This window comes from Melozone crissalis, unplaced genomic scaffold (assembly GCF_028551555.1).
Source record: "Melozone crissalis strain CALT ecotype California unplaced genomic scaffold, PUWL_Pcris_2 ptg000009l_1, whole genome shotgun sequence".
Lineage (NCBI taxonomy): Eukaryota > Metazoa > Chordata > Aves > Passeriformes > Passerellidae > Melozone > Melozone crissalis.
In genome coordinates this window covers 10,217,048-10,243,287 of record NW_026535787.1, presented here as the reverse complement: position 1 = coordinate 10,243,287, position 26,240 = coordinate 10,217,048, and the positions used below count along the sequence as shown (strand labels likewise).

Here is a 26,240-nt window from a genome sequence, read left to right as displayed (position 1 = left end):
AAGTTCATTTACTCATTGTCTTCTGTATTCTGTTATAAGAGGCTAAAATAAATTTTAAATTGTTTCACCATATAATAATTTTGTCTTTATCAGTTTATATCCTTAAAACACATGTGCAACCATTTCACTAAAACAATTATGCAGCAGAAGGCTAACCACTTGGATTTTCTTCAGAACAATGAAATAGCATTAAAGGTAAATGGAAATACCTTATGGAGGAATCCCTTGTGACATAGGGCTTGACTCCTCAGTTGCATAAAGCATCTGTAATTTAGCTGGAAGGAATGATGTTGGTCACCAAGACAACATTGGCTATTTAAGGAGAAGGTAATCACCGGCCTCTAGGTTCACAACCATCCAGACTTAGTTTTTTCCTCTGATTATGCTTTGAATTACTCTTCTCTGCTTTTTTAATGTCTCATTAGCAATGGTGGTAGCAAGACCTTGTAACATGCATTTTACCAAACACAGAAAAAATCTGAAGGTTGGACTTAGAGTCTCAGTCTGGAGCTACAGTAATTTGCAACCACCTTTGATGAAGATGGAATCTGCAATGCCTGTACTTTCTGAGGATGCTTCCAATACTAATAATCCTTCTGTATTTAGGGGTTGGTCTTGTTTTTGATATTTGTTTATTTGATACTTATTGTCTGTCTCTAGGAAAAGTTAAGGAAGTAGTACCTTTTACTTCAAAAAGTCCTTTCTAGTGAGTTCCAGGGAGGGAAACTTCACTTGTTGCAACAATGTGTGTAATGAAACACAGTTTTTACAGAATGGGCTCTGTATCTATCACTTTTATTTTCTATTTTAAAGGAACAAATCTATTAATGTAATGGATCGGAGATTTTAATAGTAAAAGATTACTATAGAATAGAAGTGCTGACAGTACAATAAAACTTATTAGAAAAATAGAAGCTCGTGTTTGTTAACCAGAACTTATTAGGGTCTTAATTATAATGAAATTACAATCAGAGGTTGCTAATGAAGTTAAGGGACTTAGATTTCAATAAGTGTACTTGAAAAAGTGGCTTTTTCACCACATTGGATTTACTCAAAAAACGAAAAAGAACATGGATGTTACCAATAATCACTATGGGGATAGCAGATGTTTCTATAGCTGTATTACTTATGTGACCTGTAGTTACTATGTAGTCTGTTAGGTTTACTTCTTCCTTTTTTTTTTCTTTGTTGGTTTTGGAGGGTTGTTGTTTTTGGGGATTTTTGTTTTGTTTTTCTCTAAAATGAAGGTTAAGGCTTGTGGCTTTGCAGATACCTTATGTTAAGAAGACAAAGGTTCTTGTGCCTGAAATCTTGACTCTCAATGTCCTGAACTTCAGGCTTAGGCTGCTTTCCATTTCAAACAAAATTGGGGTAAAGGTACAGTACTTTTGCAGAATCTTTTCACTGAGAAACCTCTTTACTAAGAAACCTTTTTGCTACCAAGTTGAACATTTGGGGATTTGAAGTGAGTAGGGTCAGAAGGCGAGGACATCCAAAGCTCGTTTATTCATCATTGCAGAGTCAGCAGGGAGTGACTTTTTCCCCTGTCCCTTTTAAAGAAAAAGGCATTATAGCAAAGCATGAGGTTGAGAGAGCAAAAGGAAGCAAGAGATCTGTTTCACTGCACAGTTTTCGCAGCTTGATTTAGGATGGTCCCTTCAGCCTTGGTTGCAAATATCCTGAGTAAATATTGTTTGGAAGGACAGATTACAGCTGGTCATATCTTAATTGTTTGCTTAGGATGAATATGTATCATGTAACATTTTGTTAAATCTCTGTGTTATGAAAATGGTAATGATCAATCACTCAACCTCTCCTAGAGGCCAGATGTTAAGAAGCAGCCTTTATTTTCACTTCTGTACTCATATGTGTTAGTATATCTTTTTATGGTTATATCTACACATATAGAGATTTAAATTTATGCAAGTGTGAATTACCAGATATATCTTCCATGGACTTTTGGATTACCAAGTCAGCTGTCCTGAATCTATGTGTTTAAATGCAGACTGAAGACTTCTGAATAAGGAAAAAGTAGTTTAGTTAATTTAAGAAATCTTTGGGTTTTGCTGAAAGTAAATGTTCTGTTCATAATACAGGTTTTGCAACTTCTCCATCTCAGTGTTCCCAGCCTTTTCATAACCTGGCTTCACACTTGAGAAAATTGACAGTAATTCATTTTTCTTTGGGAAATTGGTAAATCCTTCCTTCCAAATCAGAAGCTTTAAAGGAGCATTTTTAAGCTGGTTTCAGAAATTAACTCTATCATGCAATGCGCTGCCTTGAAAAAAGGACCTTGTCAGCAGTCCTTGAAGGTGGAAAGAAGATAAAGTGACTTAGATGATGCTTGGGAAATGGCCTTTAGAGTGTGTGATGGTTTGACACTGAAGGAGCTGTGAGAGCTTGTGGCTGTCAGGTTGTGTTTTGAGGGGAAAAAAAAAAAAGCAACTGTGTATCCTGAGTTGTTTTGGAATACACCAGAAGTTAAGAAGAAATGTGTGCTGATGCTCAAGGGACTGATGCCTGACTGGATGTTTTGAAGATGGGAAAAGTAGACAGTTGAGATTTGAGTGGTGTGATTGTCAGCAAAGCTGGATACAACTGAAGTTGTGTTCAGATTAGGGAATTACTCTGGGGAGGTAATGCACAGGGAACGGCCACAGTCACGAAGGCCTATCCACCTGGAATGATGCCAGAGTCTCTAAGGGACAGTATCCCAGGATGATACTGTCATACAACACTGAATTGAAAGATCCTCTGATGAGTGCAGAGACTGAAAAGAATTGACTTGCTGGCAAAACTTGTGTAAGAAGTGGTAATAAAATACAAAGCTTTTGTTTCTAGCCCTGATCAAATATAGCACCAGTCCTTACACCTTTGGTATAAGGCAACAAAACCCACAAACTCCTACCAGGATACCCTTTATGTCTGAAGAAAGAAGAATTTGTTATTATTCAAGAATACTCCTAGTGGTTAATCTTTCCATTTGCTTTGGGCAGGTGTGTTGAAAGTGTTCAGAAATGTAGCACTGTCTAGGTAAGTCCCAGTACAGATTGGTTAGGAGGTGGGGGTGCTGGCAGAGCTGTCAACATGTGTGCTAATGTACCTTATCAGCTGGTGCTGTGACACAGCATATGCCTGGGGTCAGTGCTGCTGTGACATGGATGTATTGCATGTCATAGGAGATAGCCGTGTGCAGGGTGGAAAGACCAGAATTTATGAGGAAAGTGTAGCTTTTTATTTAAGCTCCAAACCAGAAACAAATGGTAAATTTATAGACAGATAAAGGGGAGGATGGAAGTAAGTGGATAATGCTCTTGGGCTCCTGGTGTGACTCTTGGGGATGGTGCTGTGCGGGGCCAGGAGTTGGACTTGGTGATCTTTGTGGATCAATTTCAACTCAGCTTTTTCTGAGATTCTGTGAAATAAGTGCATAAGTGCTACTACCTAAAGCTTGTTCTGCCTTTTAAGAATGCTGCTATTTTCCTGTCCAGGTCAATATTCATTCTGCTACATTAATGATCCTGGAAGCGAGTTAGTTCATTTTTGTTGTTGATTGTGGTGTAACATTATCTAATCACCATTAATGAATGTGATAATGGGTCAGTAATTTTTCTGTTGCATATCTTGTTCAAGTTGCTTAGGTGTTGTGGGAAAAATTAAACTGACTCAGTAAGGACAATCTAGGCAATTAAGACCCTATTTTTATTAAATTTTAGGACTCACACTGTGTGCGAGGTTTCCAACTGAATCAGTAATCCTGTATACCCTCTACATCCTCTACTGTGCAGCAGAGATGAGTTTTGATATACACTAAGTTTATTTGGTTTTTGTTGTAGATATGACAGTGATGGTTGGTGTCCACCTTTGCCAGTTCAGACCTACCTGCATCAGGGCATGGAAGATGAGCTTGAGGAAGATGATGATCGTGTCCCCACACCTCCTGTCCGGGGAGTAGCTTCATCTCCTGCCATCTCCTTTGGGCAGCAGTCAACTGCAACTCTCACGCCTTCCCCACGAGAGGAGATGCAGCCAATGCTTCAAGCTCACCTTGATGAGTTAACAAGGGCTTACCAGTTTGATATAGCAAAGCAGACATGGTAAATGTTTGAAGGGGTCACCTGTGATCAGGGAAATGAAATACTAATATTAATCATAACAACAACAGTACCACATTTCTTTTTGACAAAAATAATGACTGTGTTCAACAGCATTTCAATCGTGTTTCCAGAGAAGTAAAATAGAAGAAGAAATAGCAAAACTCTACCCACAGCTGGAAGGCCTTACACATCTATATATGCTTTTTAAATCATAATACTTGGTAATATGCTAAATTTTGTCTGAAAACATATAAAAGCAATATTCCTCCAAAATTTTGCATGTGTTCAGCTAAGTAGTTAATACCCACCTCGTGACAGCTTTTATACAGTTGTGAGTGCTCTCTTTTCAGGCTAGCAGAAGACAGGAATTTTTTTAGGATTTTCAAAAATAATAAGATTCTAAATTGCTGGCTAAAAATCATTATAGTTTCTTGAAATAGCAATGTGGCAACTTTTTCACTGTGTCACATGAGAATGAATTATTTGCATCTCTGTGCTTTGAGCTACCATGAGAATTTCTGATCCGTAGGGAAAACCCAGAAACAGCAGAAAGCAAGTCGTTAGTATTTATAGGATGGATCTAGTGTTTCAGAGTGCTTTATGCCTCTTTAAAGGAAGAGCAAGCAAATACCACAGTAACATTTCCCCTGCAAAACAAACAGAAGCAATCTCTTCAGGGACTGAGAAAGAACTTGTCAGCTGCACCAGGCTGGGGACGTGGTGAAGGTCAGTTGGTTCCTGGATGTTCCCTGAGCAGCAGTTGTCCTTTTACAACTCCTCTACCCAGACAAAGCCCGCGACTCTCGGCGGAGCGGAGCAAAGCTAGTTACCGAATGGCACGCTGCCAGCATAGGAGCAGCCTTTCTTTCTTCCCTGCTAAATAAAGCCACAAAGTTATTCAGCTTGAGCTCCCATAAATACACCAGGCAGGTAGGCAGGCAGGCGGTGCCAAACCAAAGCCAGCTGTTTTCCCTGGGCACCGTGGAAGCCTCGGGGCTTGTCTGCAATCTGCACTCGATAACAGGGTACCCCTGTCCCGCTGCAGCGCCGCGCCGCCAAGCTCCGATCCCAGCCTGCCTGTGGGACCGACCCAAATCCCAGGCAGCAGCCAGACCTGGCCTCTTGAAGGCACTGCCTTCTGAGCCAGATGCACACCCTGCCAGCACAGGCAGTGGCTGCTGCATTGTGCAGCTGGTACCCTTCCTATGCCCTCCAAACCCCCAAACCAGCGCAGGAGCAGATAACGGAGCAGCACACCACACCAAAGCCTCGTGCAGCTGGCAGGAAAGGTCTTGCTCCCTTTTTGGGGGAATGAAAATTGATTGGGAAGTTTCATAATGTGCTTAGGATTATACAGATTTTAATGTCGCTCTTGTTGAAGTCAAAGTAATTGAGCCTGAAACTCTAAAAAAAAATAACCAAAACAAAACAAGGACATAACCTTTTTTTCATGCCTTTTGAGTATTGGGCTAAAAAAATGCTGAGGGTGATTTTTACATACAAGTGATTTTTATTACATAGATTTTTTAAATATATTTTTGTTCTTTGGCTGGATATGTATCATGCTAGTCAAAGTTAGTAGAAAGTCTTCCATTGTTTTGACTGGGAAGGAATATTTTTTCAGTCTTCTTTTCACAAAGTTCACCTGTCCATTGTAGAGACAGGGGAAAACTAAACAGCAAAATGAGACCTGTCAGGGTACTATGGGAGTAGCAACTGAGAAATACAGACATCAGCCAACTAGGAATTTAAGAAAGAGCCCATTAGAGATTACTGGAAAAGTACATAATCATTATGGCCTTGATCCAGCAAATCACTTAAGTATATGCTTAACTGTGAGTACATGAGAAATTGACTTCAATTGTTCTATCACAAGCTGAACATTAAACATATACTTAAGCATTTTGCTTGATTAGGAGCTAATCACACTGTTTATTGAGGGTTAGTTAGACGGTAGTGCCCTTTAGTGCCCCAGTGTTTTGAACACAGTGTAGAACACTAAAAACCTGGTGTCCAGGCAGAAAAGTGTTCAATAACTGTTAATCAGAAGGAGGTTGTATGTCAGAAAGGAAGCACTTGTTCTGGAAATTAGATTCAGAATAAGCAATAAGTTAAAACCTACACTGAGGTGAGAAAGTTACCAGTGGTACATAATATTTACCACGATATTCTCATATCTGATAGATTTACATGATGAAACTAAAAAGAAAGGCTTATTGAATAAAGATAATTCATTCATGCAGACAATAATTCAGCACAAGGTTTCCACTGAAAATGTATTATAACTGGGAGCCAAACAGGTGACAATTGTAATTTCTTCAGTTTTCCTGATGTCCAAGCAAGAGACCAGCAGAATCCTGGATCCCATCCAGAGTGCTGCCGATTCAAATCAGGTCATGGCACCTCATGTGGAGCCACCCAAGGATTCCCACGTGCCTAAGTTAGCAATTTCAAGTGTGGTACATGCTCTTGTGCCAAGGCCAGTCCTGCCTGGGTCCCCTGGCACAGCTTGCTGTGTACCTGTTGTGCTGTGGGGAATGCTGAAACTGATGGTTTTCTTTTCTCTCAGAGACCAGGCACATCAAACTCTGAATCCCATCCTTGCCTATGGCCATTTAGTTATCCTGTGGGTGCTTTTTTGTCTTAGTTTTTTTTTTGCTTTATGTAATTGCTGCATGGAGTAATTTCACACATGCATGCCCTAATACTGCTGCAATTAAATCAATTAAACTTCTTGGAATAAAGCAAAATGAAAAGGCCTCGCTGATGATGCATTCATTGGACTTGAAAATTTCTTCTGTCCTACTGGCCATTTCTCCCTCTTTAGGGTGACTTTTGCTTCAGGCTCTGCATCTGTTTGAGCGTAAGGAGTGAGATTTAACTTTGGTTCAATGTGTGATTTGCAAGGGGGAATATTGGGTGAGACACTTATGTGCTAGGCTGGGATTCAGAATTGTGCTTTTCCGTGGGTTTCCTACCTGATATATGCAGCCTCTGTGTCTATCACTCTTTGTCTGTGAGATGACACTCCTCACCTTCCCCATCCTAGAGGATTTTATCTTGATTCTTTTTATTTTAGACTGGAAAGCGTGCAAGCACCCTGGTATTAGAAGCTGCAGTGAATAATTGAACTGAATTTTCTTGAGTTTGGCCTGGCCAAGCACATTTTGTAAATATACTTAAGGACTTGTTGAAAGGCTTCTGTTTTATTGACCATGGGCTGAAAAGTCTCATCCATTCTGATAACTTCTCCTGTTTGTGTAGGCACATCCAAAGCAATACACAACCTCCTCAGGCTCCAGTTCCTCCCCTAGGATACGTATCTGGAAACCTCATTTCAGATTTGGAAACAGATGTTCCAGATGACGACGACGATGAGGATGACATTGAAGAAGAAACTGTAGAACTCAGCAGGCCACTAAGAGGTCTAGAGCATACTCCAGGCTCCAGTATGGACAATCTAGACAGCTCTGTAACAGGTAACCAAGCACACTGGCACCAGCTTGTTACTACCAGTTAAATACATCACCATTTGGACACTTTCTAAGTGAAAATTTATTCCACTCAATTTCTGTAGCATTTAAAATGTTAATGCTAAACACTAAAGTTAAAGAAGGATTTGGAAATACTTTGCTTTGCTAAAAAATGATAAGGAAATTCATGAATTTCAAAAAGCTTTAAAGACTTGAAAGAAAATTCAGTTATATCCTAGCTTTCATGAAAGGTTCATTCTAGTAGAGAAGCAAGGCAGTTACATAAAAAGGAGGGGGAAGACCTCAGCTTAGCAATATATATTTCATAACTCAGGAGCAGCATAAAAATGTTATCTTAAAACACTTTTAGATATTCTGCTGGGCATATGCTTTCTGAGATGAACACAAGGAAGTTAAGGACTTCAGAGTAAGTGTAGCTAGATTGGCACAACATTTATTTCTAGAGTAAATACAACATTTATGTAGGAAAATGTGTATTTTGAACATCCTTTGCATTGCTGAATTTAGCAATTGTTCCCTTTTAGAAAATCTGTTTAATAGTTCTGACCCTCCTTCCCTTGCTTCTTCCTGTCCTTTGCATGCCTTGGAAAGCTGCATCATCATCAAAGGGCACCTAGAAAGGGGACCTGCTATAATAAATTAATGCATGGAATCTGAATGAATTGAAGTGCTGTTGGTGAAATTTAGGCAGTGAAAGGCACTGTTTTTTAAAACCATGGATTTTATGTGGACATTATGCACTTTTTGGAAGCATGAGTGTAATTCTCTTTAGGTTGAACCAGGGCCTCTGTATAATGTTCTGTGTCCATAGTGTGAAGGTGTGCTGGAGACCCAAATACCCCCAGTGCCACAGTGTTAGTGGGTGCTGTTTCAGTTTTTGATTTCAGCAGACAAACACTCATTGCTGGTTTTAGCTTAAGGTAGACTTGTTCAGAACGACTTCCTACTATAGCACCACTGAGTTCCTTCTTTGTCTGGACCTCTGAAATTCCAAGGCTTTTGCATTCATGCTAAAGATTGCTGTTCTGAAAACACTGCAGGAATATGACACTGATGGAGCATCAATACTATAATTTTCCTCCTTTCCCTTCTTTAATGAAATAGTGTGTAGCTTAATCCCACTTTCCATGTTTTCCTTCACCCTAGAGCCAAACTGCTTGCCAATCTAATTAAGATTTAAGAATTGTATCCCTGCTGCTGCAATTTGAAATCGAGATGCAACTGAAGGACATAGAGTTAAAGTTTAAATCTCTGAATTGAGAAGGTTAACTTTTTAGTGCATGCAAATGTTAACTCACTTTGCTTGAATTTCTAGATTAATCTCCTTCAGGCTATAATTCTGCATATTTTTGCATATCTCACTAATGGCTCAGAAGCATTTCTGTTAGGAATTCACTAAGAGTTTTAGACTGGTAGAACAGCAATAAATAAATTTAAAAAAAAACAGGTTGGTATACATTTTTCTTTTGGTAGATATTAATATTGCAATGCTTATGTATCTGTAAATCAGAAAATGAATGTTTCCACATTTGCATCTTCACCTTATAGTTTGGATCACCCTCCCTAGAGCAAATAAGGGATAGTTGTATTCCTGCTCCAATTTGAAACTTTAGTGCTTATTAAAATTTATACTTTTACTAATAACTTTCAAAATCTTGTTTACTTTTTGGAGTGTTAAATGTCTAATTGCTCGATTGTTAAAGGCTTCTTGATATTTTGGAAGAAATTGGTCAGAACTTCATAATGTAGAGTATACTTATGGTGATCTAAATATGCTTCCACTCACCACCACTAACTTCATGTGGCCTCATCCAGCTGAAATTTAAGGTTTTTCTTTTGCTGTTTCTTTTACTTGTTTAATTACTAGCTGGATCATTCCTTGCCTCTGGTTCACTGCATGGCAAGGTGTGTGCTGGCGCTGCAGGAAGGGAATGTGCAGCTGGAGGGGAAGGAAAATTACAGACTGCCCCTATAGCACTTAGCCAACATTTAGACTGACTTAATTAAGGGATGATAGCCTTACAGGAGTACACCCAGAGTGTTAGCATAAAGGGTCTGTTAGATGGCAAAATCTCCAGATAACAAAACTACTTCTGTTTTCCTCAGTTACTATATGGGTAAAACCTTGATTTTAGATAAGTTTGTATTGGGCTTGTTTTTTGCTTTTTTGGATTTTGTTTCTAATGGTGGAAAGGAATTGCCTATTATACTTGGGCAAGATTTGGTTTTCAAAAGATAATTTTAATTTTTCTTTGTATGTTTCTCTTAACTCTTCCAGGCTGTGTTTAATGATGTTAAGGAGTGTATAGCAAATTGCTTCAGTTGTTCCCAAGCTGTTTCTCATTCTTCAGTTTGATTGCTTTTAAAATACTGTAGAACAACTAAATTGTTCTTTCATGTGCTGAGAATCTATAAGCTACTTCTTTTCACAGAGCCTTTGGTGACTTCAGCCAGAATTTTTCTAGGAATTTATGGATCACGTTTTCACTTCTCTAAACTTATTTGAAAATGGAGGCAGATGAGAACAGCTGACCCAGATGAAGCAGTAATTCTGTTCATTCTGAAGTGCCCTGGCAGTTCAGTGTTTGTGAGAAATCTAAATTGACATCCCCTGGTCCTGACTTGCTCCAAACAGAGCTGCTGTGGCGGGAGCAGGGCGAGGTTCCTCACCCTGTAGTGTTAACAATGCCTCAAAGGTGCCCACTCTTGGACTGAAATGGGGCTTTGTTCTTCATGGCTGAGCTAAGAACAAGGATTTCCTGCAGTGCCAAGTGTGGGATTCTCTGAGGGGAAGCGCTGGCTCACTGTTTGTGAGCCAAAGCACAAACCGCTGAATCCCTCTGACACCACGGCGCTGCTCCTTTAAACTGTTTAAAAGTCAAGTTGTCTTCCAGGCCCTTGAGTTTAGTCACAGCTAACTGAAGATGCAGACAAGGATTTAATCTGCACTATTAAGCTTTTCTCTTTGCAGGTGGCAGAGACATAATGTTGACATGTATAATAAAGTGAAAAGAAAGGAGGAGTGCACAGGAGCTGTATCTTAACATTCTCCAGATATCACAAAGAGAATTCAAGGAGGGAGGTTTAAATTTGCACATTTGTGGGATGTAATATGAAACTAAAGCCAGGGTTTTGCTTCATTCCCAGTATGGTTTGTTAGGATATTGAGTCACTGAATCTGTTTAAAAAGAATAGAGAGAAAGAACCAAAAACATTGGTAAAATTTTTCCTCACTTAACTTTTAATTAATAATTATTTAGGATCATTTTTTGCTTTCAGAAACACAATGAAATATGTTTTTTCTTTCTCTTATGTTTAATGTTTGCCTTTATAATGAATTGCTGTGCAGACTTATGGCATGAATGGCCACAAAGAGTCTGTTGCATTATTCTACTTTAATACACTTAATTAATTGCATATGATGGTTTTAGAAGAAATTAATTTGCTTCTCACTGAAGTCAAGGTTCAAGACCAAGCCTAGGTTTTTTCAGGTCAAAGTGTTATGCTTTGGGGGTTTTCTTTGCTCTGTCCTTATCTTCTCCTCCTGCAGCACCAGTGAAGCTGGTTGTGAGAGCTGTGTACTTTCAGTCTTGGTGCATTTTAACTGAGGGAAGAGTTTGACTCATTGACTAGCATGGAAATTAGAGCAAAATCTCTTCTATCTGACTAATATAAACTGATATAAACAGAGAGTTATTCTTGCAAACAGTGCCTCAACAAATGGGTTACATTTTTTTAAAAATATAATTATATAGATCTAAATCATAAAAATCTCTTCAGATTGTATGGCTCAGCAAGAAGAATATCCCTTATTTGACATGTTTTTGTCTTGATTAAAAGATTCACTGATCACTGTCTGTATGGAAAAAGTTGATCATTCACTGTGTCTGAGCACAAATGGAATAATTCTTGAAAACTGCACAATATCATTTTCATGAGCCATATTTTACCATGGCTCAGCTCAATATTTGTATTGATTTGCTTAGGGATACCTATTGCAAAAGATTCTGGTTTATAAGCAGTTAGACAGATTGCATTTAATAGGAAGAATGTGCTTCATGGATTAAATATGTGCTCAGAAAATAGGAAACTGCTACTTTTTGTATCTCATAAAAATGGTAATGCAACAATTAGCAGGGTCATATTATAAAGCACAGACTTTAGCTTAATGGATCTAGGGATATGCATTCATCAGCAACGATAGATTTAGCATAAAATGACATGTAAATGAATTGATGACTGATCATAAATTAATTTTAGTGCTGAAGAAGTAATAGAGACACAGCAAGTTGCCACTTTATCACAGTATTTTACTGCTCAGCAACATTTGAGCAACTACTTAATGTTCTATGCGCATTTCTTTTCTAACAGCTTGAATAAATTTGAGATTTTTTTTGTGCCTTTCAGCAATATGGAAACAAAAAAAAATCTCATAGGATGGAATGCAAACAGAAATAAATTTGGCTAAGTGACATAAATTCATTTTTCATTAGATGTTTATGAAGGTCATTAATTATCATTGGACCTGTGAAGTGCTGAATATCTACGTGTGATTTTTCCTCCTTTTTTTTAGTGTTTTCTACCCAAAAATCAAACATTTAAAACTTAGAAGTTTATTCCAGGTGTATACATTTAAATATATGGGCATTTATGGTGGAGGAAAGTAAAAAACAAAGTCTAGTTTTTGGAAGTTTGATCATATTTGGATTCTGCATTCAAACACTTCTATTATTCTTCCTTGTTTTGATGGTACAATGACTATTGTCCCTTCTATTCCATCACGTCCACCAAAATCAGTGGCCATTCTTGTTGTGTAATTATGACAGTGTTCAGACATATCCAAGAGAAGATAATATCTCCTGTACAAAGGCTGAAAGAATTCTGTAACTGATTTCAGCTGAAGTAGCATCAGTCCCCAAGAATGTCACCCACACTTCAGAAACCTAAGCAGCCTATCCCTATTCCATTAAAAAGCTGCAGAGGAGCAGGGGCTTAGCATTAATATGTGCTGGATGGTCTTGTAAAGAAAAACATCTCTACAGCACAGAGAGGTTGGTAGATGCAGAAAAGTATCTAATGGCATTCTCAGAAGTGCCAGGTTTGTTGTGAGCAGCTTTTATTTCACAGGTGCATTAGACTTTTTTATTTTTTTTTTTATTATTTTTTAAGTAAAGCAACAGTACACTTTACCAAAAAATAGCATTTTTATTGCAAGCAAAATGCCACTAAAAGCAGTAGCAGGCACCTTCTACTGGAAGCTGGCACCTCTGTTCTCCTCACCTTTCCCTGAGAGCAAAGAAGCTTTCTGTTTGCATTAGCACCAAGAGATATTTTATGGAGCAAGAAAACAGAGTTCAACTTTTCACAGAGCTGATTTTGTTCTGCATAAAGCATTTACTGCTGCTGTCAGCAAGAGTAAAATTTACAGTTGCCAGAAAGCGTAAAAACTCAAATGTACTCTTGGAAAACACATAGTGAGCTGCATGTAAAGGAGACACTAAAAGCCTGTTTCATCCCATTTCAAAATGCACAGTTGATCTGAAAGGAACGTCAGCATCTCTTATTCTGCCTTTATTCAGAGAAAAACAAATGTGCATCTGATTTGGAAAGCAGGAGGCCAGTGGATGCCTTTAAACAAGCTGTGTTAACACAGCTGTGTGGTGGCCTGAGGTGCCCAGGCTGGGCTCCAGCACTCCCATGCCTTCTGGGCAATGTCTACACCTCTGCAGGTCAGAGCAAAATGAGATTTACTGGGGAAAAGAAATTGTTTATGCAGGGAAACTGAATAGCTCAGGAATCAGTAGAAATAATGTAGAGGTTTTGCCTTGAGCTCCCTGGTCACACACAGCTGTGGGTGCTGAACGTACTCAGGGTGTTTTGCTGACTTCAGCAGTTAGAAGAAATTTCTATATAAAAAGTTGCTTCCAGCAGCCAGAAGTAGCATAGAATGGTTTGGACTAGGAGGGACTTTTAGAGGTCATCTTGTTCTAAGCCCCCTGACATGGACAGGGACACTTCCTACTAGACCAGGTTGCTCAGAGCCCCATGAACACTTCCAGGATTGGGGCATCCACAGCTTCTTTGGGCAATCTGTTCCAGTACTTCATCACCCTCATGGTAAAGAATTTCTTCCTTATACCTTCTCTCAATCTGAAAATATTGCTTCTTGTCCTGTCACTGCAGGCCTTATCAGAAAGCCCCTTTCTGCCTTTGTAATGACCCCACTTTATGTATTGAAATGCTGCAGGAAGATCTTCCCAGAGCCCTGTCTTCTCCAGGCTGCAGAGAACAATCCCATTTGTCCCAGCCTGTCCTCACAGAAGAAGGGCTCTAACACTCTAATCATTGTTGTGGCTCCTCTCTGGGCACACAGGTCCATGTCTGCCTTGTGCCAGGGACCCCAGAAATGGATGCACAACTCCAGGTGGGATCATGACATCTCAGTAAAACTCATGTCCCTGAAGGAACAGAACTACACTGCCATCATGACAGGTCCCTCCTAGAACAGCTGCTGGAGGAGAGAGGAAGGGGGAGTGACCCAGAGCCACACCACACCATTCCCAGCCTTACTAACACTTGCTGTCCAAAGAAATATGGAGGAGTTTGGGAACAGAGCATTTTTTATAGGATTAGCCTAGAAAACTGGCAGTCTGATAATAAAAATGTAGATAATTTTTGAAAAACTGATATGTATATGAGTGTGTAGAACAATAGCTCTATTCACACACTGTGCAAAGCAAATGAAAACCAGCTACTACACATACCTTGAAATTGTCACACCCAAATTTCCATGTGCATTGTATGTTGTGTAACAGCTGAAGTTAGCAAATGGACAAAGCTATGTGAGCAAATAGAAATTAAAAGTTCATTTAAAACATCCATACTCTCACAAACCATAGCACTGAAAAGAAAAAGTGCTCTATATATAGTTTTATATGTCTCTACATAGACAATAGAATATTTAACAGAAAACCCTTGGGCCCTGAAATTAATGGCACACATGTTAAATTTTTAGCATCTAAGTATCATCCTTTGATATGTGTAGCTCTGGTTACATTTTTATGTTTCAGCTTGTGCTCATATATTTTGTGAAATGTGTCTATAAGTGATTGTCTGAAAATGTCCTTAGTTACAGTACTTCATTTTCTTACATCTCCATTAGGTGTTTTATCTGTAGTATCTCTTTTCATACATCATCAATAACTGTTGCTGTCTTTGCTCTCCGTTCTCTATGATGTCCTATTGCTCTTTGACTGTTAGTTCAGAAAATGTCTTCTCAGTGAAATTCAGTTTTAGCCTTCCCTTGCTGTTATCTGGGCTCCCTCACATCTGTCTGCATCAGGTCGAGTCTGCTTGGAAAATAACAATTTTATGTGTGCTTTTGGCAAGCAGAATCAAACTCTGTCACTCTCTGTTGCACTTAACACACTTCCTGCCTGTCAGACCTCCACAGACCTCTTTGGTTTCTTTTCTTGTATCTGAGGAGTGCACGGGTTTTTGTTATTATAGCCTGCCACTTCTCTGACATTAAAAGCTTTGGTCACTGCAGCATCACAAAATAATCCACTGTTCTTGGGCTTTGTGGTGCAGCCTGCTACTGAATTCCAGGATTCATTAATTGCACTCATGACCTATTTTTGCAGGACATTTTTAATATTTGACACCACCATTAGTTAATTAGCCTATCAATTAACTAATAAGCAGGTCGTTATTGATTTACTACTTAACAATTTTAAACACAGCAATGCTTTCTTAGACATGGATTGAAAAAAGGCTACTGTACTGCTGCACATTTTATGTGCATTTACAGAAATTCAGCTCAGATGAATTTCCATCAGGGCCATGATGGATCCCTCAAAACGGGTCTTCATACCTTTGAAAACCAGTTCTCTTCAGATTTTGAAAAAAAAAATTAACCAAGAAATAGCTTTTGAAATTGATGGGTAGCTGATTGATGCTTGATTGGTGCTTCAGAAAAATTTAAAAAAAATATAAGCGAATGGCAAATAAGATTTATCTTTCCTTCTCTGTTTTGTTCTTTTTATTTTAGTTATGTCAAGATTTCTACATTTCTTTCATGTGGTTTTTCTGGTATCTGGTTTTCTGGCTGCATTTTTATGATGTTGTTATCACTTTCCTCTCCTGCAGTGGTGGTAATCCATAGTTAGAAGGTACCATGGAGCCAACACTGGTCTAGCAACTGACTCACTGTTAAATCTGAGCATATATTTGCTTTTCTCTTGAATCTTAATTATTTCTAGCCTTTTAAAAGAGCTGCTTTAGTCCAGTAGAGTGAACTACTTTAGATCAGCTATTTTCAGCCCATTACAACTGCTCATTTATTTTAAGGGTTTGATTGATAAAATTCCATGTGGTCAGTCTTGTTCAGAATAGCCCTTGAAGCCCAGGTCTGACTTTAGCCATATCTACTGAGACTTACATATATGCAGTCCAAAATTAAGACTTGGTTTGGCAAATATCAAACTAGATATTTGCCAATCCCGATTTGTAACAAGATCCTGATTTGTAACGAGTCAAGTAAAACAGAAATTACAAAAGTAGCCACATTCAACTCAATCACAGGGAAAAAAATATTAATTTTGGGAAGGATTTACTGTGTAGCCTTCGCATTTGTAGAGAAAATGTATTTTTTTGTTTACAGGAGCGAAGCTACATGGAGCCAGCTATGAGTGAGATCTCACCTAGCTCTGATAGTGCTCTGTTGTACCAAACTCTGGCAGATAAACGTTGGGGTTTGTGTTGTGAAAGGATATAATAAGTGTGTCTTTAAGCTTTAGATTAATTTTAATTTAGATTAATTTTTAATTAAAATTGCTCTTCTCTACCAAACTCTGTCAAATGAATTTTGGGTGTCCTGTTGAGAAAGAACATATTAAGTGGGTCTTGAAGCTTTAGATGAACAGAGACTATGAGATGTGCACCACTCACTGGCGCCCTACATTTGTTTTTAGGTTCAATGGTAAATGGATGGGGTTCTGCGTCTGATGAGGACCGTAACTTTTCTAGCCATAGATGTAGTGTAGGTAGCTCCTCAGATGACTCCATCTTTACCAGCGGCACTTTTGCACAAGCACTGGTTGCAGCAGCAGATAAAGCTGGGTTTAGGCTGCATGGAACCAGCCTGACAAGAACAGGTTTGTAGACTCCAAGGTGATGCTTTCTGCATGGAGGGTGACTCTGCCTATCCTTCTCTCAGTGAAGTTGTGCCTCACACTTGTCTAACATGCATGGGAGAGGGTGGATGGAGATACTTCTTTGGGTATATTTTAAATGAAACCTTGCACTGTGTTTCACTTTTAGTGGTTTGAAGTAGTGAATAGCACAAGCTTTTAATCTGCACCTTTGGTCTGCTGCAGCTCTCCTCAGTGCTGACTCTGCTCTGGATTTACTGACATATGCTCATTTAATATTTCGGTGAAGAAATTACTAATTCTGCCCTGCAGCCTTTGATGATTTCATTTTCTGAAAAATATCCTCACAATCACTCACATTTCCAGTGATGAACAACACCTTTAAACCTCCATCCCTGCTCTTCTGTTGCATTTCATCCTGCAAAAGTGTGTTTTTCTGTGAAGTTTTTCTGAGCATGGGGTGAATTGGTGTGCTTTGATTGTTAACAATATAAACTGTTTACAGTTTAATAATAGCTGATTTTAAAAATCCTTTATTCAATAAGTTAATGCCTTTTTATAACATTTAATTTTGGTTGTGCCAACTGAATCTGCCAAGTAAAATATAACACAGGTAAAGTGGATATTACATTTGAAAATAGCCAATCTTCTGAAATTAATTAATGAAAAGTAAATATAATTTAGTTATTTTTAAAGCTCCGTATGTTTTATTTCTATTTAAAAATATAAAGAAATATTATCTTTATTCCGGTAAGAAAAGGATACATTTTCATTTCCTTAGTCTTGTGAAAATAGCAACAATAACTAATTATTTAAATCCACAAATCTAATTTAGTGGAGTATGAACTTGGGTCATATTTTTTGTTATGTTTCCTCAGCTAATTCTGGACGACAGGTCCCATAATATTCCCATCATTTAAATTTTTTAGACTATCAGTCTGGTATGAAGTCTCTCCTTCAGTAAAATGTGTGCATTCAAGAGAAAGTCTCATATGCTGGGGCTGAAAACTGTTGGCTTTCAGCATGCAGTAACTTCATTGCAAGGATTGCCTTTTAGGAACATTAGGAATAAAGGAAAGAGTTGATGGCAAAGTCCTAAAATCCAGCTTTTTTTCAAATCACTGGGATTTTTACCACTGGCTTTGGTCAGACACGGTCATCCTTGAAAGATTATTTCACCAGAGCTGAAGCCCTCAGTTGTTTCCCTCAATTAATATAAAATGGAGTAAATCTGTCTTATCACTTAAAAAAAAAAATTAAAAAAAAAAAAAGAAAGCAAACCCAAACAAGAAAACTCATAAGCTCACGTAGACTTTAACTTATCTAATATGGACACATCTGGCCAAACTATAACTTAAAATATTCTGTTTTCCTTGAAGAGTCTCCCAGGTTCTGAATGAAAGGAGTAAATCTTTTCCAACCTTTTTTTTGATGGTGTTTGTTCCAGTAAAAGTTAATGCAAACATTCACCAAAATTATTTGTATCAAACCTTTGAGAAGTGCAGTTTCTACCAAAAACGCACTCATAACAGAACAGAAGTAAATGGATACACAAACACAGAATAAATATGACACACTTTAAAATAAATAGGATTTTTTTATTGTAGCTATGTGAATGGAAACTACAAGGACAGGATGAGAGCCCCCTTGTCAGTTGTATTTTCCTAGCTTGATTAGGTCAGAAATGCACTTAAAGTGAATATGTGTGTAAATCCTCACAGACCATTAGAACACAGGGTACAAAAAAGGATCCAGCAGTTGTGGTAGAGACTTTATGATTATTACTCTCTTAATGATCCAGCAGGCAAAATGGAAATAAAATAAAAACCCACACGTAAGCCCTCCCTCCTTTTCCTCACAGAAACATCAGCAAATGATTTTTTTGCTCACTGCAAAAAGTCTCCCCTTGTTCCCTGTGGTGCCATCAGGATGTCACCTCTCAGGGCAGGGTGGCTCTGTCAGATATCCCTGTTCCAGCCCCCCAGAGTGCCTGGCAGAGCCTGGCAGTGCAGAAACAGCAGGGTTATCCTGCTCATTGCCCTGAAGGGAGCCTGCAGGCCCTGACTCTATTCCTCTGCAGTCTGGACAGTCATTTCCAGCCATTTAGAACAGCTGTGAAATGCTCTCAGCGGTAGATGCTGAAGGAGGTGTCCAGCTTGATAGCCTCACGTGGGAATGTTTGATTGCCAAGCAGGAGAGGCACTGGTGAATCCAGATGCAATGTGTCTCTCCTGCCAGACACTTTGATTCCAGTTTCCAGAAGCCATCATGTGATTTGCCACAAAGTTAAAACAGCTTTCCTTTCTAACACCCTCGGGAAATTAAATCAAGAATTAGTGGATTCATCCTTGTCTCCACTTAAACACACTAAATCTGCTGCAGAAAGTCTGACACTGCTCAGCAGTTCTTACTGGCAGGGCTGCACACAAATACAAGATGCTGTAATAAGTTATGAAGTGCATTGAAAAATGTGCTATGGGGGTCTGCGCATCATTTGTGTTTGCCCCATGTATGATTTAGGTCAGTGCTATTTATTTTACCTCATTTTCGTGAAGGGATAAAAGAGAATGTTTGGTGTCTATTTCTTTTTAAAACCAGCATTCTGAATGAATAATCACTTTCCTTTAGTCAAAAGAGTAAGTGTGAAGAATCTGTGTCCTGCACTCACTAGTTGTGAGTTTATTTTTGCAAAACATCTGTGCAGCGTGCTGTGAGCTGGGATGGAATTTCAGGCTCACATCTGAATTTCTTTGCATTAGGAGTCTTTTTTTAAATTTTTAAATGAAATCTTAATATTTCTTCTGTGTTCATCTGCTGTGTTATCCTTATCTGTGAAAAAAGGGCTTGATCACTTGTCTTTGTCTGGCTGCAGCTGTGCCAGCTATAGAGGTTCATGTTCCCAAATGCTTATTCCTTGCTTTCTTCCAGCTCCAGAATTAGCTGCTTGGGCGGAGGTTCTGTAACCCAATTTCAGTTAAAATGAGCTAGGTTAGCAAAGGCATTGCTTTCAGACTATATAAATTCAATTGAAATTTTAAATTTTTTTTTGTTTGTTTTTTGTTTTTTGTTTTTTTGTTTTTTTTTGTTTTGTAGAGGAGGGTTAGGAAATGTCCAGATGAGGGCTTGAAATGCTTGTAACGTGGTGACCTCTGATAGCTGGCACAGATGGGCAGCTGGGGACAAGCCTGCCTGAGAGCAATGCCCTCTTCAGGGTGCAAAACAGTCAGAAGGTAGAAGAGCAAGCCTGAGACAGTCACAAAATCTCAGAAGTCAAATAGTGAAATGTTATCCTAACATGTATGCGTTAATGTGAAACAACATGTTAGAGAGGTTGTGGCCACTTTTTCACTTTGGCCTCTTGGTGCTGAGAATGTTTCAAGTAGGATGCTGGGCTGCATATTACTCCCAGTTAGGTTTTTTAGATCAGGTTGTATATGACAGCATGTTGGAAGTAAGCACATCTGTTGGAAGGTTTTACTAGAAAACATAACCCACTGCAGGGTAGACCATGGTCTAAGTTAACCAGAAGATAAAAATACCTCCTTCCTATCATGGGCTCACTTGACCAGAAAAATAGAAATCACCCATTTTGCCCCTTTCTATCATCTCTTACACCATTTGGACCTGCAGCAGCACTGAAAGAGTAGTGTTTTGGACAGGCTTATGCATTTTCCACTGCAGATAGCATTAAAATACGTAAGAGTTTTAATTACCAATTCTAAATGAATTAAGATGTTAGCATCTCCAAAATTTTGCAGGAACGACATACACATGAACAAAAGAAAGTCAAAGATGGTGATTTTTACTTTTCATCAGTTATCATTAAATATTGTCTAGTTAACGGAATAAAAATATCAGGATAAGAGAAACTGAATGTAGTAAATTCCAAGGCTTTTAATCATCTGTTCCATAGAACAACATCAAAGATATTTCTTTAAGAGAAATCACATAGCTTGAATAGTGTGTATATATATATATTTTTTATATATATATATATTTATATATATATACTTATATACATACACACATATATCTATATATATGAGATATAAAACAATGTATAAATAAATCTGAGGTCACAATAGGTATTTTTAACAAATAAAAGTACTGAAAATTAACTGGAAATGTTAGCATTTAAATATACCCCCATTTTTATTTTTTGAGAAAAGAGAGCCTTTAAGTATACAGTGCTACAGAGCTACATAGCTTGCAAAATCAGTTATGTTTATCTCACTGGAGTTACTCCAGATATACGGTGCATATGGGAGGCCCTAAAATGAGAATCTGGCTCAGAAAACATGAAAGTGGAAGGCAGGAGGAGATAAATTTAATATGACTGCAGAACTGTTTTCCTTCCCTGTCCAAGGCTGAGGAGTTGTTGTGACACATCTGTTCAGCACACAGAGCAGGTAGGAGTTACATGGCATACAGTAGTTTTATTGCAACAGATGGAATAATTATAATTATAGAAGTTAAAGACAAAAGAATGCCAAGTTTCCCTACTTCACTTGTTGTGGTATGTCTCAAAGCAGTTGTTATCAGTGGGTACCTTGGGGGGACACTTGCCTGCCTCTGAGAATTAGACCTGATTTAATGTTTCGGAGCAGACATTAATAGAACAGCCCATTTCAAGGCAATAACATTTTTTCTTCTGGTTTCTCTCTTTTTTTTTTTTTTTTTTTTCTTCTTTAGGCAAAGCATATTCTTCCTCTCAGAGACCTCGGCCAGGCAGTCCTTTCTCTACTGACAGCAACACGAGTGCAGCTGTCAGTCAGGGTCAGAGGCAGAGGCCCACGAAGAAACACAAGGGCGGGCGTTTGGAGCAGCCCCCTCTGCCTCATCGCCGCGAGGGAATCACGGACGGTGAGTGCTGGGCAGGGAAACCTGCTACAGGAGCTATGCACAGCAGCCCAAGGCACACACTTCCCAGGAATATCAATTCAGCAATATCAATTGCTGCTCTGGTGGAGTTGGGCTCCCCAGGTTGCTGTGTGAGCAGCGTTGGAGCTCTGGCAGTGCGGGGCTTGGGTGAGGGTTGGAGGAGCCTTTTCCCATTTCTGCTCTGGACATGTTGTCATCTCTTAGGGTTTCTCAGATCTCAGTATAAATCTTACCCCAAAATGACTGCATTGCACATGAGTTGACATTGAAAAATGGCCTGTAATTTTACATTTTATGAAAGTAGCCACCACTAGCAGTAGGTGTATGCCATGAATTTCTAAGGAGAAGCGGAGAGCTGCTCCCACAGGACTTGTTTGCTTTGTGCTGGTTTTGACAGGCACCCAACAGCTACAGCAACATGTGCCATGTTTTCCCATGATTCTGCCTCACCTCTTGTCTGTGCTGCTCCAGTCCTGACATCCACTGACCTCAGTGACTGTGTCTCCCTCTTTTACATCTCCACTTCTCTCTTACGACTACTTTCCATCTGGACATTTCAGGCGTGTCTGTTCTGCTCTTCTAATAATTAAGATCAGCTCTTTCTTCCATTTTCTTTGGCTACCCTTCTTGAGCCTGGCAAAAGTCACAAGTTAGTTTTTGAGTAAGACTGGATAGGAAGGTGGCCAGCTGCTACCTCCCCCCCATTTCTTCTGATCCCTGGCCTTGCACCTGTAGGTGTTGAAATGATCAGAGTGTTCACCAAAGGGGTTATTGTTACATCTCTTGCTCTGTGGCTAATTCTACCTGTGATATTATTTGTGGAAGCTGCTTAAAGTAGCTTAGATTCTGCTCCTATGGATCCAAGTTCCTTTAAACAATATTTCCCTCCCCTTGTGGATATATTACAGAGGCCTCTCTATTACACAGATCCTTTGAATAGATGTGCCTTTGAGAACAGTAACTGCAAAGTTATGGATGTCACTTTTAGAGGTGGCCATACTCTTGTTGTATGTGTTTTGTTAACCCTTCTGAATGCCATATCCTGTCACCCTGAACTGTGAGCATCTTAGGCCACAAATTCTGTGTACATGTGAGCTTGTAGTGCACTCAGTGTGGTGGACACTAATCCTTCTGCTTCTGAATACTGTAGCTACAGAAGTGTTTTACAATAGTGGGGATAGCAGAAAATTAATGGGGATCCAGTTCAGGTCATGAGACAGATGGAAGTGGGGCTCCTCAGAGAGTGACTCCATCATAAAATTTGGCATTTTTTTAAATAAGTGAAAGATATCCAATTTTAAGATTAATTTTAAAAGAGGAATCTCCTATTACTTCATATTTATCCTTAATATAATACTAATCTTACTGGAGTTTTTTTCATGTATTTAAATCAGATTATCAATGATATATTATTTCCTTCAACCTCTCAGACATGGGCAATAACCATAACAGCTTTCGGATGCCATTAGATTAATATTTGTCTTTTATAAACCTAGTTAAAATTCTTGCTATATGTTGCAAAAAATTATAATGTCCTGGAGCAATAGAGGAACAGTTCCCAGCCTGTATTAACACAGGAACAAACAAACAAACACAAATGGTGCAGTTTTCTGCTTCAACTCCTACTGAATATGAGTCATTAAAGTGTAATGTCAAGTCTGAGTCATAGTTAAATTTGCAAAAGATCATTTGTCAATTTAGGAAGCTAGAAGTTGCTGCTGCCACCTGCATGTATGTAAACAATTGAATTTAGGGATCTCTGGTTCACAGAAATTAAAAATGGCAACTGGGTGCTTTCTGGGGAATATTGCAATGAACTTTACAGTGACAGACACTATCACTGTGCTTAGGCTATAACTATAACGAGGAAGGAGGACAGCCTCGGATAGATCCAGCAATTCCAAGCCCTAATCCAGGCCAGTCCATTCAGCCCTGGGCCATCCTGAATTCTGTGAAAAGCATCACTATACATTTTCTCTGTTTTTTCTGATGTCTCAAATCCATTGCCTTATATCTGCTTCCTCTTGGATTTGTCTTGTGAGAATATACTTGGTTTGCAAGTTGTTTTCAAATTCCCAAGCTGGATGAGTCCTGCTATCCTGTGTTTAAGTCTCATCACATGCCGGATGTCTGTCATTTTCAATTTTCATTGACTAAGAAAGCTCCAGCTTTCTCTGCCCATTCCCATACACATCCTGAGTGCTTCCTCCTTGTTAACTGTAACCATGTGGGACAGTGCAAAAGACCTAAGAAACTGTAATATTTAACACATAGCACACACATCTCAGACCGTGTAAGCATTTGAGGGCTCAACTTCATGCTTAGTTTTGACAGCAATCCACACAAATCCCCTAAAACCCTGCTTCTTCATTTCCTTCAGCTGCAGGTCAGAAGCCCCTAGAGACTGACTCTAGATGGAGTCTTCATATTTGTCTTGCTGTACAACTTGTTTTTTCACTTCCACATCCTGAAAGACTGTGGAGACAGCAGCAAATCCACAGAGGAAGAATATGTTATGAATCCCTCAGATGGTCAAAACTTTCAATCTGAGCTCACAGTTCACCATAAAACAAAGACAAAAATGGAAAAAAAAAACCCAAACAAAACCCTGAGTGGTTTTAGTGTTAGTGCTCTAGGAATAATTTGTTTTCCTAGCAACAATGAATAGCAAAACAGTGGAATCTGTCATATAGTTTGCAGCACAGTAACTGTGTGACTGAAGTTAAAAGCCCTTCCTTAACTGAGCAGGATATGCAAAAAAAAAAAAAATCAAAGAGGAGGCAGAAGGGAATTATGCTTTGGGTTTGAAAAGGAGAACTGGGACATAAGACTTATGTTACCATGCCTTGCTACTAACTTCCTACTGTGTGTTAAAAATAATTTCTAATGTTGAGAAAATACTTACCTTCTTGATGGTACAAGGTGTTTCAGGGGCTTATTAAATGTCACAGTAATTATCTCTCCTATGAGAAGAAATCACTGACACAGGTAGAAAGGTGTGTCCTTATGGGTTCTTTAACTTGCTGCCTTTTCCAGTTAATAATGAGAAGCTGTGCCAAACCCTGACTGCTGCCTGAATCATTTAGCCAGTGCTCTGCCTTCTAAAGAAGGGCTGGAGTAATCCCAGACTGAAAATCCATCTCCCCCTTATCAGGCACTCTGGTGTCCTACAGCTCCTCAATCACAATCCCTCCATTACTGAATCAATAAGACCATCACCTCCCCACCAATGTACTTATGAATTGCCTTGCAGGTTTGATAATCCTGCCATTAGAGGCTTCAGAATGAAAGTCTGGATGACATCCTACTGACCTAGAAAGTTACTGGCTCAGTGCAGGCTTTCAGGTATTTTCCCTACCACCTGAAGGATAAATGAGATTTAGGTGGAAGTAGGGTGAATCAGTGTTACCACTCTGGGTATCCTCACTGAAAATCCCACTGGAGTCCATACATTTCTAAATTCAGAACTTCTCTGAAGGGATTGACATGATGAAATGCTTGACATGATTGCCTTTATGTGGTAATATGTCTTCCTGTGAGGATCTGGGGCTTCTAATTCAGCTGACATCTGTTACTCCTTTATCAGGGGTAGGAAAGCCAAGGCAAGGCAAGACTGCTCTCAATGGTGTCTCAAACTCATGAGTCCAGATGGGATCTTTCTATCAATCCAGGCAAGGGAGCAGAAAATACTTAGTTATTTACTAAGGCACAAGATTTACATTGCAGGATGTGAGTTGTAGAGCAAATCGAAAGCCACCTTTCCAAATGAAGCTCCCTTCCAGCTTCTTTTATTGAAAAGGACAGGTAGGTGTTGCTGTGGCTGTCAACCTGAGTAAGGAGGTGAAGAAGCAAACAGTTCAGTCAGGTGATGTTTGGCTACAATTAGTAGCTGTTCTTACACATCTTCTGAGACACTTGTAACACAGTTCAGTAAGTTTGTACTCAGGCCAGAGCCAGTTAATGTTAATTCCAAAGTACCTGTAATTCTTCTAGAATTCTGAGAAGCTTCATTATAAGATGCATTTTATTTTTCTCTTCAGCTCATCCATAGGTTTAAGGCACCCAAGGAAATTTACAAACGTGGTGTTTCATTTCACTTCTATGCATAAGTCAGTCTTTATGCTTGTTTTGTGGATGGGTAAAAGCAATAATCAGGTTAGGAGTAGATGAGCACCATAACTCTACGGTAATTCCAGGAGTTGCAGCCAGCTCTAGAACATGCTTATAGTTTAAGTACAAGCCTTCTTTCCTTTTAAGTATCTAATTAATAACAACTATTAGACAGCAATTTCTGAAGTAGGGTAGTCTTTTTAAAGTTTAATACTGCAATAATTTTAACTTTTTTTTTTTCCTATGTTACTACTTGAAAATTTTGCTTATATTGAACGGTAAATATTTTATCTGGGAAAATTGCATAGTCCCATGTCATGTTATGGCTGTGTTTATTGGATTCAATGCATCTCCACAAAGTGCTTATAAATCACAACTTCAGTGATCTCTATTTCAGATTGCATAAGCAGATGCCAGTGTTGTGGTTCTGTACATTAACTGGTTATGATGGCAATAAAATCAATTATAAGAAATGCCACTTTGGAAGCCAGCACTATAAAGCAATT

General features: G+C 38.9%; 1 protein-coding gene across 5 annotated transcripts in view; it reads left to right on the top strand.

Annotated features, from left to right (window-relative positions):
• Positions 1 to 26,240, top strand: part of ROBO2 (roundabout guidance receptor 2) — an 860,236-nt gene that overhangs the window by 820,756 nt on the left and 13,240 nt on the right. For all 5 annotated transcript variants that reach the window (XM_054270511.1, XM_054270509.1, XM_054270510.1 and 2 more), the window contains 3 exons: positions 3,837 to 4,097; positions 7,362 to 7,576; positions 21,436 to 21,606. In XM_054270511.1, coding sequence (XP_054126486.1) covers positions 3,837 to 4,097; positions 7,362 to 7,576; positions 21,436 to 21,606 — 647 coding nt within the window. The remainder of the gene's footprint in view (positions 1 to 3,836; positions 4,098 to 7,361; positions 7,577 to 21,435; positions 21,607 to 26,240) is intronic.